The 17363-nt window shown below is 40.9% G+C and overlaps 1 protein-coding gene across 1 annotated transcript; it reads left to right on the top strand.

The window, feature by feature from the left end:
- The first annotated feature begins 362 nt into the window (after nt 1-362).
- On the top strand, nt 363-17159 carry bnc1 (basonuclin zinc finger protein 1). Its single transcript, XM_062390909.1, has 5 exons — nt 363-667; nt 9078-9180; nt 10573-10808; nt 12328-14414; nt 14836-17159. The coding sequence occupies exons 1-5, from the start codon at nt 653-655 to the stop codon at nt 15635-15637; spliced, it is 3243 nt and encodes a 1080-aa protein (XP_062246893.1). The 5' UTR covers nt 363-652; the 3' UTR covers nt 15638-17159.
- The last annotated feature ends 204 nt before the right edge of the window (nt 17160-17363 follow it).

Here is a 17363-nt window from a genome sequence, read left to right as displayed (position 1 = left end):
GAGCCTCCAGCCTTTGTGATTCCTTTTGATCAAATCTCTGTGAAAGATGAGTGTCATGCCCTCTTCCAGCCAGCTGTGAGGGGACTGCCCTGTGACTCTGAGGGGGCAGACGTGTGTGTGTGTGTGTGTGTGTGTGTGTGTGTGTGAGTGTGTGCGTGTGTGTGTGTGTGAGAGAGAGAGAGAGAGAAAGCACATGCGCACCTCTATGTGTGTGTGTGTGTATTGTGTGCACATGCTAGGGAGGGAGCAAGCAGCTCCTGAGGTGAGAATGCCGAGTGGGAGGATCTCATTCCAATCCCCTGTGCCTAGTTTCAACACACAAACATACACACTCAACATCTTGAGTAGTTTAGAGCCAGTCCACGACAACATGAGAGGAGTGAAAGCAGAGGATGTGTGTGTGCGTATGTGTGTGTAATGAGAGTTAAAGCAAAGTGACTTCTGTTTTTTGGTGAGGGCTGGTGGCTGAGTGTGCGTGAGAGAGGAGAGAGAAGCAGAGTAGATGTGTGTCTATGTTGTTGAACGAGACGCTGCTGGGTGTGATGGCTCTTTTGCATTAGTACTTGTGCGGACAGGAGAGTTGGAGACTGTTGTTTTGCGGGAATCGCAAGGAATGGCAAACTCCACGGTATCCTTGGAAACATCCGACTAAATGATAATGGCTGAGGTAAGAGAGGTGGCTTTTTACTGCTATTCTCTGTCTGCTCGGGCTCTTCTCACACACACTCCCTGCAAACATGATCAGGACACGCTTAACAAAGACAAATTGGACGCAGTCCATGTCGACTGGAGTGACAGGCAGGAGCAGTGCAGACTTTATTCTAAATTGTGTAGATTAGAAAAAAAATTCAATGTGTTTAATTTCATCTGATCTGTACATTTCATGAGTAGAAACATATTGACTTAAGTTGCTCTGTCATTCTGTGATATATCTATAATTATTGTAGGATTTGTTGTTACAAGTTGTTTTGTTGGGATTTATTGGCCTTATTCTTTTTTTTAAGATTCTTAGTTTTGAGGATCATAATTTTTTCTACAACACTTTCGATTAATAAAGAAAGTGGCCAGAGCTCACAAATGTGAAATGTCCCCTCTCGTCAAGCAGCTCTAAAAGATTTTTGCCAAGTTTAAATTTCAATTTGGAACGGTCAAAGAATACCTGAATGCAAGAATTCAGAATCTTTGATGCCACAGTTGGTCAATGACCTTTTATGAAGCTTGTGATTTTGTAAAAGTTTTCTAAAGTCATCCAAAGTGCTCACATTTCAATAACTTTGAGTCTAGCTCAGACACTTGAAGTCCTTGTGTGACTGATGAGGAAGTCACAATGAGGGCATCTTTGCCCCAGTCAGTGTTGACAGAGATGTCCTTACATGCCTTCCAAGAATCCATCAGACAACTCTCATAAACAAAGACAGTTACTTCACAGCATGCATATCAGTAAAAACTCTCTATTCATTTCATCTCCCTTTTAAGTTAAATTGTGTACTTTTACTTTTGAAAATCAGCCCCCATTTCTTACCTGTGTGTCAGTCCTCCATCCTGCCGGCCCCTCGTCTGTCCCTCTTTCCTTCTGTATATATGTATATATATCTGTAGTATCAGAGCAGCCTGCACTCATGCAGCCTCCTGGCTGCAGTCTTTTGGAATGTAATTTAACAGGAGCTTAATGTTTTGTTACAGCCATAATGTAACAATTAGCTGGTGGTGGTGGCGTCGGTGGAGGCAAACAATCTCTCAATGTGTGTGTGTTTGTGTGTGTGTGTATGTGTGTGTGTGTGTGTGTTAAACAGTTGGAAGAGAAACAATTGTGGTTTAATACCCTGCATGTCAAATTGCAGAATCCAAACAGTTTAACTTCTACAACATGTGCTGAAAATAAATTTCATGAATGAAGCAAGTGAAGAGATCCTCACTGAAGGTGACTGAGCTGTAAAGTTGCATGTAATTATTTTTTTTTTTTTATAAAATGCCCATCTTCCTTTTAAAGCAAATTAGAAAAGGTATTTGGAATTACTCTCTTACAGACTTTGAATTTGTATTTGAAACTTTTTTATAATCACAACAAACAATGAAAAAATCATTAATATGTCTCTTTGGTTGTTAAAAAAAAAATATTATCAGTAACTTGATATGTGAAATAGACACTATTTTATATTGGTTTTCAATCAGTTTTTTACATATATCATAATGACAATATGTTTTTTTATTCTATGAAAATTCATGTATGGAATTCGGATCAAGTACTGCAATAGGTTTACCATGGGAATTTTCTTCCTCACACAGTTAATGTTCTTCAAACAGGCCTTTTCCATTTTCTGATGTGTAAAAGGAAATTACTCTATTAATCCATGACAGTGATTTAACATTATGTATAAACATGTGTTTGTGTGCATGTGAGTGTGTGTCTGTGTCTGTGTCTGTGTGTCTGACAGAAATAAGTTGTGAGTTGAATGGCCCTCTGTGGCTTCCTGTAACACACTCATGTCCTTTCTATTCCTGCCGCATCTTATTCTCTCCATCTTTTGTTTCCTCTTTCTACCTCCATCTCTTTCTATGGGTGTTTCTATGTTCTTCATCTCTGCTACAGGGCCCCAGGGCACAACACACACACACACACACACACACACAAACACATACACTAGAAAAAGAAAATGGGGCCTTGCTCATCTTTACAGAGTTATAATTCACTTTGTATATGGTAGTGTTTTGACAGTTGCGACGAAGACTGCAACCTCGTCAGCTTCATTAGGTTCATGATGGTCCATCCGTGAGAGGATGGGAGGGTGTGTGTGCGTGTGTCTGCTCCAGCCTTTTTACCCCCTTCAGCGTCTCCTTGAGCTGTGATTCGCCCCTCCTGGCCCCAGCCTACCCCCAATACCCCCCCAACCTCGACACCTACAAACACACACACACGCATACACACACACACACACACACAAACACTCAATAGCCACCCCTTACGTCTGCTTTGCGCTGCCGCACAAAGGCTTGTGAGGATTTGTCAGCCAGATGTGACAAGATTGTCAGGAGGCAGGCGAGGAAAGAGGGAGATCTGATATTAATCAGAGCGTAGCTGGGAGCCAAACTCTCTCAGACTCAGTGTACTAACATGTTCCCCTCATTTACTCCCTCTCTGAGCCAAACACTCCCTCAGAGCTCCTAACGGGGAGCCTCATACACCAGGAAGCCAACCAAACTTTGGCTTGCCTCTTCCCCCCTCCACCACCACCCCTCTTCCCACAAGCTCATCTCTTTGTCTTTTAAGATTTTTTTTTATTTCCTTAAAGAAGCCAACCATTTTCTCATGGATATTCAGGTAAAGATTTGCTACATATTCTTGTCTGCTTGAGTGTTGAAGCATGTAGTGTGTGTATATGTTTGTGTGTGTGTGTGTGTGTGTGTGTATGTGTGTGTGTGTGTGTGTGTGCTTGGTTGTGATTGACTGCTGGATGAGTTTGGAATAATGAGTTTTTCACACTGTCTTTTGGCTGTATGGACTCCTAATAGGCTCAAACACAGCCTGTCACTACTTGCACTCGCCCAGGCTTTCCTGGGCTTGTCTTCTCCTTTCAGGTTCAGTGCAGTGTTAAAGGAATGCTCATAGTTTTAGTTCTCTTTTTCTTTTTTTTTTAAATTTAAATTAATTTTATGAACTACTAGTACTGGCATGCAGTGTAGCCTACTCTAAAGGAAGTTGTTATTTGCAGCTGAGACTTTGTGTACAAAAAGTTGAATAGTTCATGTAAAACTTAATGTATTCATTTAAGACAATATCACAAGTGAATGATTTTTATCTGGTACTGTGTTTAAGTGCTTTCTCTTTCAATGTGGAGAGCATTGAATCATAAGCTGAGGCAGGATCACGTTGTCTGCTGAGCAGCTCATGTTTTGTAACCTCACTTTAACTAACACTTGTCATCAATTAACATTTTACTACCTCGCTGTCACATAAAGAACTTGGTCCACGGCTAGATTTATTCATGAGACTGTTCTCTGCTTGTACCATGCACACAGAGACACGGTGCAAACGCAGCCTGTGGTCGGCGGCAGGGCCAGGTGTAGTTTTGCTGCTGAGGTGCTTTTTTTGGTAGAAGTTCACATTATTAGCAGGATATCTGAGTGGTACCAGGAGAACTGTCCTCCCACTAAATTCCTCTGTGTTTTCTATGTGTGCTGGCTGGGATAAAATATTTATTTCTTCTGTGTGTGTCTGTGTGTGTGTTTGTGTGTGTTTGTGTGTGTGTGTGAATGTGTGTCAGAGTGATACATTTTCTTGATTGCTGTGCTGCTCTATTTATTTTTGTTGATTTCATCCTTTTAAATGTATTTCCCTTTTATTTTGAATATGACGCTGTAGTCAACTAATACTAAGGTACAGATTGACAGCTGTAATGTGCAAAAAAACATCAAGATACAAATTTAAATTCTAAGTCAATTGAATGAAAAGTTAGGTTCACAAACATTTCATGCTCATTTAAAAACTGTTTTATTTTATAGAGTGATTATCTTCGCCGTTATTCTGTTGATTGTGTTTAAAGTAACAATTCTTTATCTGTTGGTTTGTCATTGAAAAGCCAGCAGGAAAACTACTTTTGTCAATTACATTTCCCCTCAATCCAAGGTTACTTTTTAAAAAGATTTTTAAAGACAGGAACACCAAAATTATATTGAGCTATATAAATATATTAAATAATTTAAACTTTACAAATTTGAGAACCTGGAACCCGTGCGTGTATTTAAAAAATGTATTTTTGATAAATAACTTCAATGAATAACTGTTTCTTTGTGTCTTTGTTTAAAAATAAAATAGCCATTTATAAAATGTAACATTTGGCTTTATTCTTGGCTTATAAATAATTTCTAGATGCTTAATCAATGAGTTAGGCTGTTAGCAGAATCAACATCCACCACCTTTTAAAATATTTTTTTCTAATGAAGGTCTTATAACTGATTCACAAAACATTGACAAATTATTTATTAATCATTAATAAATACATTAGTTGCAATTTATTAACCCCCCCAATAAACGGTGCCGTAATAGAAAAATGGTATCAGCAAAATGTATGTATGTGTAAAAGACATTCATGAGGTTATTTACAAATAATAGTATTTCAAACTACAACTGGGGACAATAATGGTTTGACAGAGAAAAGAATTACTCAAAATTGTTCTAGATGAGGTGTGACAATAGTTACAAGCAGAAATCCCAGCCCATGGGTGCTTTTAGGGAATCAAGCTGTTTCCAACAAAACATTTTTAAAGTTCTAAATTGTACAAAAATGTAAATGGTACTAATATGTGTGATGGAGTTCAGTGATCTATATTTCTCTGACAGGAAAACTCTCCCTTCTTTTATTTCCCCTGTGCCATAATTGTCTTGTTAACTGATTAATGGCAGCTAGTAAAATCGGATCCCCCCTCACTTGGCCATCAATCTCCGTCTTCCTCAGAGCTGCTGATAGTACTGTTGTTACTCACTTTTTGGCACCAGCACTGCTTGTTTCCCCATTGAGTGTCAGTTAGTGCCGGGTTGTTGCTAATTTATTACATTTCCACTGCATTAGGCCAACAAGTCCCTGTCCATCCCTGAGCTGTTCCTGTCAAAGCAGCTGTTCATTTCTGCTCAATCTCGGAAGCCCCGTGACTCTTCGGGACCCATGGCAAAATGTTATTCCAACAGCCAGACAAGACTATTTCATTCTATTGTGTGTGTATGTGTGTGTGTGAGTGTGTGTGTGTGTGTGTGTGTGTGTGCGTGTGCATATCCCAGCATTGGGATGGAGATGATGTTCCACTTTGACTAGAAAGGGAATAGCATTTTTTCTAACTTTCTTTCAGATTTTGACTCATATTGCCAACTGTGTGTTTTATACATAACCACATAAATACAAACTTTTAAGCTGTCACTGAGATTTCAGCATCAGATTACCTTTTTATGATGGCGAACCTGTTACTGAAGCAAGTTGTTACATTGTTGTTGTTTCACTCCTGTGTATGATTTCCATGATGTGTGGATAGATAGGCTAATTCATGCACACTAGCTGATTGGATCGTCATGATATTGGAGTGCTGCCTTCAGTTCACCTCACTTCTTTTCCTTGAGCTCACCTCCTCCCTCTAACCTGCCTTCAGTCTCCTCCATACATCCTGCAGAGTGACCTGTGAGTTCACATTCTCAATTAAGTTTCCTTTAACAGCAACAGACACACTGAGGAGCGGTGGCAGAATCAAGGCATACGCAAGGAGACTGAATACATGAAATTCACAATAAAGAAAGAGAAAGTTTAAGATTCGTCAAAGGAGTGCTGCCGGTTCCATGGAATTCATACACAAAAAGAAACTATACACATAACTAGATTCAAAGAGAGACAAGGCTGCATAGTGTCATGATGTCAGGAGAAGACGCAGTCAGATGTAAAATGTATTTTTTATTCAGTGATATTGATTTAAATGTTTTGAACAGCATTGGATTCCTCGCTCCACTTTTCAGCGTCACATATTTTCTTGTAAGATGCACAGTTGTCATATTTTCTGTTTAGTTCTCATCATGAGACATATTTGTACAGTAAATGGAATTTAGCTTTATTTCTGTCCTATTATTATTCTCTAGGTCAAGAATGTTCTCATAGGTGAGAGGGGATTGGAGTTTCTGAAAGTGTTGACGTGTTCATCGACATGCCTTTAATTATCATGAAAATATAGTCTGGATCAGGATCAGGAAGAAACTGTACCAGCAGCAGAAAAGATGTGGATTTTTATTCCGCTCTAAGTGATCGAATTTGACATACCATATCTGTTTGTTTGTTGCGCTGATACGGTAAAGGGACATAGTCAGAAATTGTATATATATAGTAATTATATTATATTAGTCATTGTATTATGTTAAATAATGGCTTATCAACCGATGACATTTCCGCCGCATACACTTTTTGTCATTTCTTTAACACGTACTTCCAAAATGCTAATCAGAGGGTGTGTACTGGTGGCGGGGATGGTGGGGAGGACATTTAGCAACCCTGTTATACATGAATGAAATATAGGAAGCAACAGTGTGTTAGCGTTAGCTTTGTCTTCAAAAAGACTGACACAGCCGCATCATTTTGTGCAATTAGTCTTCTTGTTATCGATTTCACTGATGCGTGTGAACAGCCGTAGCTTTGTTGTGACAACAGTAAAGAGAGGAATGGTGGGGGTGTGGGGGGTGTGGGGGGCTCCATTACCAAGAGCCAGCGTACTGTTGGTCTGCCCGTCGTTGCCTTATCTTTTCTTCTTCTTCTATATCTGTGTGTGTGTGTGTGTGTGTGTGTGTGTGTGTGTGTGTGTGTGTGTGTGTGTGTGAGAGATCAAGCTGCCTGAGATGTACATAAGGGGAGTAGCAGCAGTTTATGTACCCACAGTGGGATGTGATTAGCCTAATTGGGCCATGTTGGTTCTTTGTGCTGTATAATGATGGGATTATGTCGCTGAGAGATGAGCAAAAGGTTTTTACCCCTCCCGACTGTCCGGAGCAGGCAGAGCTGCCCAGTCAGAGATAACACCCAATAAAGAGGGCTATAGAGAGAAAGCCATGCAAACGGATGTCATGGGACTGAACGCCAGAGCTACCACACTGTTACAAGGCCAGGTAGCTGCCACCACCTTCATCTCAGGTCAGTTTATCCGTCCTAATGATGAGAGGTTATTGTAAGGTTAAATAATGTGATGCCAGATCTCAAGGACAAGCCCAGCCTCGAGCACAGAACCAAGCGAATGACTAAATGAGAAAGAGGAGGCCCCCTACCCATCCACCCACACTCTTTCTCCTATTCCGCCTGTGGAGAGGGAGTGAGCTCCAGCAAGGAGCTACGCATGCCGCTCATGTATACTAAAACCCCACTGATCATGCATCATAGATGAAGAGGGAAAGAGGTGCCGTAGCGCAGCCACTCCAAGGTTTTCAGCATGTAACACTAACAACACTGGCTTTGATCATAAATCTGATGATGCTTCTCCCTTGGTTCCTGGTGTGTGAATGATTTTTTTTGTCCATAGGCAGAGAGAGAGAGAGAGGGGAAGCAGGGTCATTTTAGTGTATTAGTGCACTGGAATTTGACTGCAGTTGGTGCCAAGTCAGCAGCTACCAAGAAAATGTGACTTATTACTGCTGTTTACTCCTCACTTCAAGTCTCCATCTGTCAGTCAACACGCTATGCTTCAGTGTGCTTTTCTATGTTTTTCCGGAAAAGAAAAAGGCCATTAGCCAATAGTAAGAGTACTCTGACCTGTGTGTGTGTGAGTGTGTGTGTGCCTAAGGCACTGATTGATTGAGATGGCTTTGCTTTTCTAGGTGTGTCTGAGACCTCTCGTTCTCGCTATACTGACACACATCCACATTTTCACATGCACATTTCACATGCACAAACACACACACACACACACACACACACACACACACACACACACACACACACACACGCACACACAGACACACACACACACACACACACACAGACACACACACACACACTCACATCCACATGCATATGCTAGAGCTACTGTCACAGGGTCAACAGGCCAGTAAGTGATACACAGAGGGAGAGCAAAAATACTTCAGGCAATCACACTCTCAGTTCCATGGACAACTAAACTGACTGTCGTATGTTTTTCATGTAGCTGTGTTAGATTAGCAGAACTACAGCCACTTTTACTGCACAGTCACAGAAGGATAGAATGGGAGATTTTATATTACAGCTACCATGTAGATAAAATAAAAAATAAAAATGTGGCTAATAATGTCTTTAAAGTCTCAAATGTCAGAAATGTAGAAATGTGCTCTTCCTTATTAGAACTTCGGCCTTTTATACTTGCCAGCTCCAACAACATGGTATTCTTTCAGACATGTTGACATTATGATATGAAACATCTACAATATTCCTATTTAAATGAAATTGACATCCATAGAATTACAGTGTCTTAGTTTAAAATTTAAAATAAAAAAAAATGTATCTAAGAAAAAAATAGGAGGATTTTTTATGTTGTTTTTTCAGTTACATGAAAAGGGAATGAATTTTCTTCCTCTGTTTATTTTTTTACAGGCTATCTGCTGCACTTTGTTGAACTGTAACTGTGACAGCTTCAAGCCCGGAAAGCTGAAAAGAAGGCAGTGCGAAAACTGCAAGCATGGCTGGGTAGCACACGGTGAGAGCTCACAGCAAAATTTGTACTTTCATTGCCCAAGTTTTTAACTGTCTGTTAAATGAACCTGAGACTAAAATCTGTGATTCATAAATCTACAATCTCAAATTGTGATGAAAGAGAATGGTACCACAACATCCCAACCTTCAACCACGGCTGAATGTGTAGCCTGCTGAGCTGTCATTACTATTGAAACAAAACTCATTTTACGTTTTACAATTACAATCAAAATTTACACACAAAATTCTAATTAAAATTTAAGTTTGGGAAAGATAAATATATTTGTTACAAATACACACTGCACCTATTTTATGGTCTTCCAACTTCTTGAGTGGTGTGACTATTTGGTTCCAGTATTGATGACGTGATCACACCCCATGGTATAAGTAGGGCTGGTTTAACTAACTCAAGATGGATATGATCTGAATGAAGCCATGAATTCGTTACACTCTTAATAAAATATAAGGTCATTGTGCATTTGGAAAAAGTAATGGCATTTAAAAAAACATTAGATATTTACCAGGTGTGGGGGCTGTTGAAAATATGTAATTTATTCATTTCAGGTAGACATTAAGTTAAAATCAAAATATCAGGCTCCATCTTGGTGTTCTTCTCTTGTAACACAGTCATGTCTGAATGTTTTGCATGTTGCCGTTTTTGTCAACCACATCTGTTGCCTGTCAGCTGGTCCGCTCTCACAAATGTAGCTGTCCAACATGTTTGGCTGCTGCTGAATTTATTTGCAGTCAATCCATTGTCAGGAATTAAGATTGGCCCCATTGCCAAATCTTTATTTCACTGTTTTAAATTAATGATAATATATATTTATAGTGTGTGAGAAAAAGACATACGCATCAAAACATGGACAAATACATAAATATCTGTTTTAAATATCTGAACCAAGACTTTGTGTAGTTTTGTGTGACAACAATGAATCTTCTAACCAGTCACTTTGTGTCGCAAAGAGAGAGAGAAAGGGAGAGAGAGGTAGAAAAGGGGAGAGATGTTTTTTTAATTGTCATTAAATCTCTGAGAGACTGGAAGTAAAATATTCTGTTACTAGACTGCAAAATAAATATCTCTTAACAGTAATTATACTTATGACTGCAACATTTGTGAATTCTCTTTACCTTAATTTATGATTCTCCAAGCATTCATATTACAGAGTACCACTGGTTCTATGAATATATGTGGCTATTTTATGATGGGCTGCAAACATTAAAAAAAGCAAGTTCTGATTTATTAGTTAGCAGCCAACTCATTTTTCTTCTGAACACCGACACACACTTAAACACTGTTTTATATATTTTTTCTGTGTCTTCTATTTATGTAAGTGCATAGATAGATATAGTTTCATGTGATCTAATCCTATCAATTTTAATGTGTCTATTCTAGCCTTGAGCAAACTTAAGGTGCACCACATGTACCAGAGCAGCCAGGTGGAGATTGTGCACTCCAACGTGGTGTTTGACATCTGCAGCCTGATGCTGTTTGGAACCCAAGCCATCCCCATTCGCCTCAAGATCCTTCTGGACCGGCTCTTCTCTGTTCTAAAGCAGGAGGAGGTCATCCAGATCCTCAATGCCCTTGACTGGACCCTGCAGGACTACATACGAGGATACGTGCTCCAGGTATGCAGAAGCTCTAAAGATATGTGGTCAAAGTAATTTTTAGGTAAACAACATCCGGGTACACTGGCCATTGTGCCTGTACAAAGCCCAACACCAAAAATCAGGCAACATGCACCATGGCTAGAGATGCTTCGCAAAAGTACTACAGACCTCAGACACTGTTCTTCATCGAATTTTTTATACATAAGAACCCCAACAATTGCAGCATTAGTCTTTGTGTTATTTCTGTGCATAAATGGGTTTCAGTAAAATCATGTAGAACGTGATCATGTAGAACATGTAGCAACTGATGTTAATCATATCGTCTGAAACTTGTAAGGATTACCAAAATGCTGAACTATTAATTTGAATATCATAACAGTTCATTGTGTTTTAGCTCTATCGTTGTCAGGGTGGTCTTGAGACAGAGAGATGGAGGGGTTAGGAGGAGGGGTGGAAGTGGGAAAGATGGGTCTGTCCTGGACTATAGAACCCATTGACTGAGAGTATATCATGGAAGCAACACAGGGACTTTCTGGGGAAGATAAGGAAGGACCAGGGAAGAGAGGAATCATGAAAGCACAGCTGAAAACAGGTGAAAGTAGGGATTTGATATAGAAATTTATGCCACAAACTGTTTATTTTGCTGCTGGTGTGGCCTGTCTTTTTCTGTCGTGCCACCATCTAGGTGTTCTGAGTAGATTTGTAAACATTATGTCGTTTGCTTCAGATTTCATTTCAAGCCAGAGCCAAGCCAGCTGCAGGCAATATGTCAACATGAGCTCTCACTTCGATTAGTACATCATCAAGTATTCAAGTCGGACTGCGTTTAATTCATGTTAGCTCAACTAATGGCAAACCTAGAGTCAGAATCCTCGACAGGCGCCCAATGAATGCTCTGTGATGAAATATTAATCACGGTTATGGCACGAAGCCACTCCTCACTTTCAAAGACATCTGAACTCACATGTGATTGCTGCTGGCTTAAGGGAAAGAGGACCCACTTGATCAATGCGAGGTGCCTCATGATCACCTTTCCCTTACTTGTGTGTCTATATGTGTCTGGTATGTTTGTGTACATATTTATTTTGTATGCCTTTGGGAGTGTGCATATGAATTTACAAGTCTGATACCATGCGTGTTCTTATTGAGATGTGTGTGTGTTCTCTATGGGCTTCTACTGATACAGAGTGGGCAAACACACTTTATTTGAAGAGAAATGACCTGCAAGATGAAACACTGAGTGTCTGTTTAATGAGGGTTCTCAGGGTTCTGCACTGTCTGCTTATATTAACACTCTATCTGATTCCTTTATTTAGCTGCTCTGCCAGTCTGTCTTATAGTGTGTGTCATCTAACCTACTCTGTGAATATGTATGAGCAACCCAACAGACACTTATAATGATAATGATGAAATTGCCCTCTCTTCTTTCTTCTTTTTATCACTATCCTGCTCCATCCTCTACTCCTCCTTCATCACATTGCCCTCTCCCCTTTCCTACACCCTGGTGCTGTCATCTTTCTTTCTGCCCTGTCTGTAGGATGTCGCGGGAAAGGTACTAGACAGGTGGGCTATCATGACGTTTGAGGAGGAAATCGCCACCCTACAACAGTTTTTGCGTTTTGGTGAGACCAAGTCCATTGTAGAGTTGATGGCTCTGCAGGACAAGGAAGGCCAGGCTGTGTTGGTTCCAAGCACCCGCACCAGCTCAGATATCCGCACTTTCATTGAGCGCAACACCCCACGCACTGTTGCCAGCCTCTCTACATCCAAAGCCAATAAATTAAGCAGTAACAGCATGCACCACTTTGAGAACTTTATCAATAGCATGGCCTTCATGCTGCCATTCCAACTATTAGGCTCTGTTCCTGCACCATTTCTAGGCTCACCAACAGGGCCACTGCAGCAGCAGCAACACCAACAACACCAGCAGCCCTGCTGTGGGTCCTTGGAGCAGCAGATTAAAAGACGAGATGATCTAGAGCAGGATGACCTAGGGAAGGACAACACTCTTTCACAACCTCCAGAAAGCAGTCTGCGCTGTTCCAGCTCTCTCTCATTCACAACTGATCGAGAAAGAGCAGGAGACAAACTTATCGACAACCTCTCCACCATCACAAAGATTGAGGCAGAAGACTTCTCCACTAGCGACAACTACTCTGACGGACCCTCCACGCCATGCACACCTTCCATGAGCTCTGATGTAACACAAATGTCACCTGAGGGGAAACTGCGCTGCTTGGACAGGAACGGGAGCAATTGTGTGGGGGTCTCAGGGAGTGGTGGGTGTATAGGCTCCCTGAAGAAGGGTCGTGTATATTGTAATGCCTGTGAGAAAACTTTTTATGATAAAGGCACACTGAAAATCCATTACAATGCAGTGCACCTAAAGATTAAGCACAAGTGTACAATTGAGGGCTGCAACATGGTGTTCAGCTCCTTGCGTAGTCGCAATCGCCATAGTGCTAACCCAAACCCACGGCTTCATATGCCCATGAATCGCAACAACCGTGATAAAGACCTGCGGGGCAGCATATCACCTGATGAAAGCTCTCAAGGAGAAAAGAGGTCTGAATATGGCACACCCATCCCTGTCTGCTCTGCAGAAAGCCATAAATCTGTGTCCAGCTACATGGTGAGCCACGTAGATGTTGGCTCAAAGCTCCACAGTAGCTCATTCCCCAGCATGGGCCAGAGTGGCATCCTCTTTCCCAACTTGAAAACAGTGCAGCCAGTTCTGCCTTTCTACCGCAGTCTAGTAACTCCAGCAGAGCTTGCCAACACCCCAGGAACATTACCCTCTCTTCCTATTTTGTCCTCCTCTGTACCAGTCAAACCCATCACAGCCCTTGAACCCTGCATGGCAGACCCGATACCAAAGAAAAAGTCACGGAAGTCGAGCATGCCAATAAAGATAGAGAAGGAGGCAGTCGAAAGAGATGATCGGATAGATAAGGAGAGCAGCTCTGAGGATGACATTCCCTTACATAGTAGGGACCAGGAAGAGTGTGAGAGTATCAAAGCTGAAGGGCCTATGTGTACAAGACCAGGTGGAGAGGAGAAGGAGTTGAGCAGGGCTTACACTTGTGAAGTAAAGGAGAGGGACATCCCCAAAAACCTGTTGGACCGTACCTTAGATAGAGAAATGAAAGAGAGGAACAACCAAGATGTTAGGCCAAGGCAAGCTGAAACAGAGGTAGTCACCCGTGCATCCTCCCCCTTTGAAAACAGACTGATTGAGAACCACTGTGAAAACAATTTGCTATGTCATGAAGCCAATGAAGAAAGGGTAGACAGGGAACATGCAAACTCACTACATGCGCCTGACACATTTTCAGAGCTCAAGTGGGAAGAGGGTGAGCATAGGATGAAAAATGGGGGCACTCTCCAGCTCAAAGACCAAGTCAGGGAAGAGGCTGATGGGTGTGTCGATGATTATAGTGACTCAGGGTTATCTCACTATGAACCCGATGCTGACCTGCCACACCACTGTGAAATTTGCAGTAAGACCTTTAAGAACCCCTACAGTGTCAAGATGCACTACCAAAATGTCCACCTGAAGGAGATGCATATGTGCACAGTGGATGGCTGCAATGCTACCTTCCCCTCCCGCAGGAGCCGAGACAGGTGAGAAGCAACCGTATATTCCATTTGTTCCTGCAAAGATTTTCAGAATTAAAGACTTCTCAAATGCGTTACTATTTAGCTCAATCAGTAGGAAAGTTCTGTTTGGTTCCACCTAGAAGACACTGGATACCAGTCATATCTCATCAGTTCAGTTCTAATCTTTATATCACTAAAACATGTGAGTGTGCTGACAAGAGGGAGGAATTGAAATCAATTAATCTAGTGTAGTTCAGTGCCCGGTGTGTCTTAAAAACAGTTTCTTGGATTTTCTAGTGTGTAAGTATTTTAAGGTGGACAAGGCATGTTGAGATTCAGTAGAGCATGCCTTGAGTTGTATATGTATTGGATTAAAGTCAAACACTATGTGGTTTGTGATACTTTATATCATATATATTTAAAGCAGATATTGTTTTATTTGCAGACACAGTGCAAATTTGAACTTGCACCACAAGCTACTGACCAAAGAATCCTTTAGCCCAGCCAGCACACTCTACCTGCCCTCATCCCACAGTAGAGACAGAGAGTCCGTTTGCCTGGACTACAGCCAGGACCGGGATAGAGACCTACCCCATCGAGACCCAACCAGCCACACCTCTGTCATCTTCCGAGGACACAACCGAATGGGTCTGGTCTTCCCTATGAGCAAAATGTGTACTGCACCAGACAGTGCAGAGGCATTGCCCTTAGGAGAGATGGACGGATTAGGAGGGGGAGGGGTTGGAAGTGGGGAGGATGGGGCTGTCCTGGACCTAAGCACCTCTTCTTCTGCCCCACCCCGTGGCAGCAGCAGTGCAAGATCTTCCTGGGACTCCGATGGAGCCGGCAGTGAGGAAAGGGAAGGGATTGGGGAGAATGAGGAGATTCTCCCCATGGAGGACAGTGATGAAAGCTACGATGGGATTGGCATGGGAAGGCCTGGGGGCGAAGAGTTGTCATTCGGGGGGGAGAGGACCCTCAGCAGTATTGTGGGAGGACAAGGTGGGCTTCAGGGAGGTGGGGGTGGATCTCCAATAACCTGCCACATCTGCCAAAAGGTCTATAGCAACAAGGGCACATTCAGAGCCCATTACAAGACTGTCCATCTACGACTGCTTCACAAGTGTAAAGTCCCTGGCTGTGATACATCTTTCTCCTCTGTGAGAAGCAGAAACAGGCACAGCCAGAACCCGAACCTGCACAGGAACCTGGCGGTCAGTTCAGGTGCCCTAATGGACCAGGAGTAGGGTCTTAAGATCATTCCCACATGACTGATTTCCTTTGTTCTATTTGTCTTGTTGTTGCTGTTGATGCTGTTGTTTTCTTTTGGGGTGCCTAAAAAGGCTAACCAATTAGCACTTTTTAGAGTCTGTAATATCATGATGTAATATTTAGTAAAAACCGAGAGCAAAAAAAAAAAGAAAGTCCAATCAGAATTTAATTTATTGCAGCAAACACAATCTCCTTTTGGAACAATCAGCTTTGTCTGCGAAATAAATTTTGATAAAGCATTACATACATCTGTATACATATCAGCATACTGTTTTAATAAAAACTAAAAGATACAGTAAATTCATCTTCAATCTCAATATTTCATTGTAAGGCAGTACTGATTTATACCTATTCCTTTTCCTTATAGCCCAGTTTATACATAAAACAACAAGTAATGTCTGTATTGTCCAAACAAGAGTTGAATCATGCCACTGTACCATGAGACGTTTTTTCTTCCATTTCTTTTGTCGTCAGATGTCCACATTGTCCCTGTGAAGCTGTGCATTATGCATTGATCAAATGCAGTAGTGAAGTGACGTCTTCATCTGATGTTTCATTCGTGTGGACAATGGTCTTCAAAAGAGTCTTTGTTAAAAAGCTCAAAAGACCAATAAGTTATTGTATGGTGTTGACCTTATCTGTCTTTACTGTTTTAGTTGTTCCACACTGCGAATGTTTACCAAAGATTTTTTCCGACCACAGGTGTGTATATAAGGTTCCTCATATTGTGTGAGGGGTGTTCAGTATTAAAAGGAGCCCAGCCAGTCTTCTCTCGCCTACTTTGTGATTATCAGCAGTATTTAGACTTGGGCTCTATTGTTACATACAATGATATTCACAAAATAAACCAAAATATTACGAAAACCTTTGACTGATCAGTGTGAAAGAAATCTGGATATTGCTGATGTTTCATTATGAAACGTGCTCATGGGACTAGACTTGATTAAGGCAGTGCTCTTGTATTGTCTTTGGGGTTTCTTGCAGTATCTTGACTGACTGAACATACAGATGGAAGTAATGCTGTATTTGGAGACTACAGAAGCATATACTATGAATGAGTCAGACACTGAGAAATAACAATGGAAAAATGTAATTTTTAATGATGATCACACCGTTAAAGGAACGGGTGAAGAAAAAGTGTATTCAATTGTATATTCTGTGAATAGAGTAATTTGTTATTTGAAAGAAACCCAAAAAAATATACTGTATAAAATAGGTAAGGTTCACCATTAATATTATATGTTTTCCCTTTAAAAAAATAAAAAATGAGTGAACAAGAAATTGTGTTGTATTTGTATGATTACTTCACCATGGTTTACCGTTCTGGTTTTTCTCTATATTCTGCATTTTTTTTTTTTTCATTCTGTATTTAAATGCAGTGGACCCAATTTAAGATCCTGTTTGTTGGAGCGAAAAACCAGACCATGCTGATAGGTGTTCATGTTTCCTTTGATTTAATGTTACAATATTCATTCGAATTAAATAAAAAGCCATATGTTTGCAAGCCTCATTCTTTTCAATCTTCTATATGTTTATAATTATGAATGAAGTGTAATGCACATTGCGTCAGCACATATATACATCTATATACACACACACATACAGATACACAGTATATATTTATATATATTTATATATATATGTGTATCTGTGTGAGTGTGTATATATATATACACACACAGCTACACAATATTATGTGTG

This window comes from Platichthys flesus, chromosome 1 (genome assembly GCF_949316205.1).
Source record: "Platichthys flesus chromosome 1, fPlaFle2.1, whole genome shotgun sequence".
In the NCBI taxonomy this organism is placed as follows: domain Eukaryota; kingdom Metazoa; phylum Chordata; class Actinopteri; order Pleuronectiformes; family Pleuronectidae; genus Platichthys; species Platichthys flesus.
The sequence above is the reverse complement of the archived record's forward strand: the minus strand, read 5'-3'. Positions and strand labels throughout refer to the sequence as shown.

What these genes read in the sequence shown, in the direction of transcription:
- bnc1 (XM_062390909.1), top strand. An exon ending in GCATGGCTGGGTAGCACACG is followed by an intron (nt 9,181 to 10,572) that starts GTGAGAGCTCAC and finishes TGTCTATTCTAG; the next exon opens with CCTTGAGCAAACTTAAGGTG. An exon ending in TACGAGGATACGTGCTCCAG is followed by an intron (nt 10,809 to 12,327) that starts GTATGCAGAAGC and finishes CCCTGTCTGTAG; the next exon opens with GATGTCGCGGGAAAGGTACT.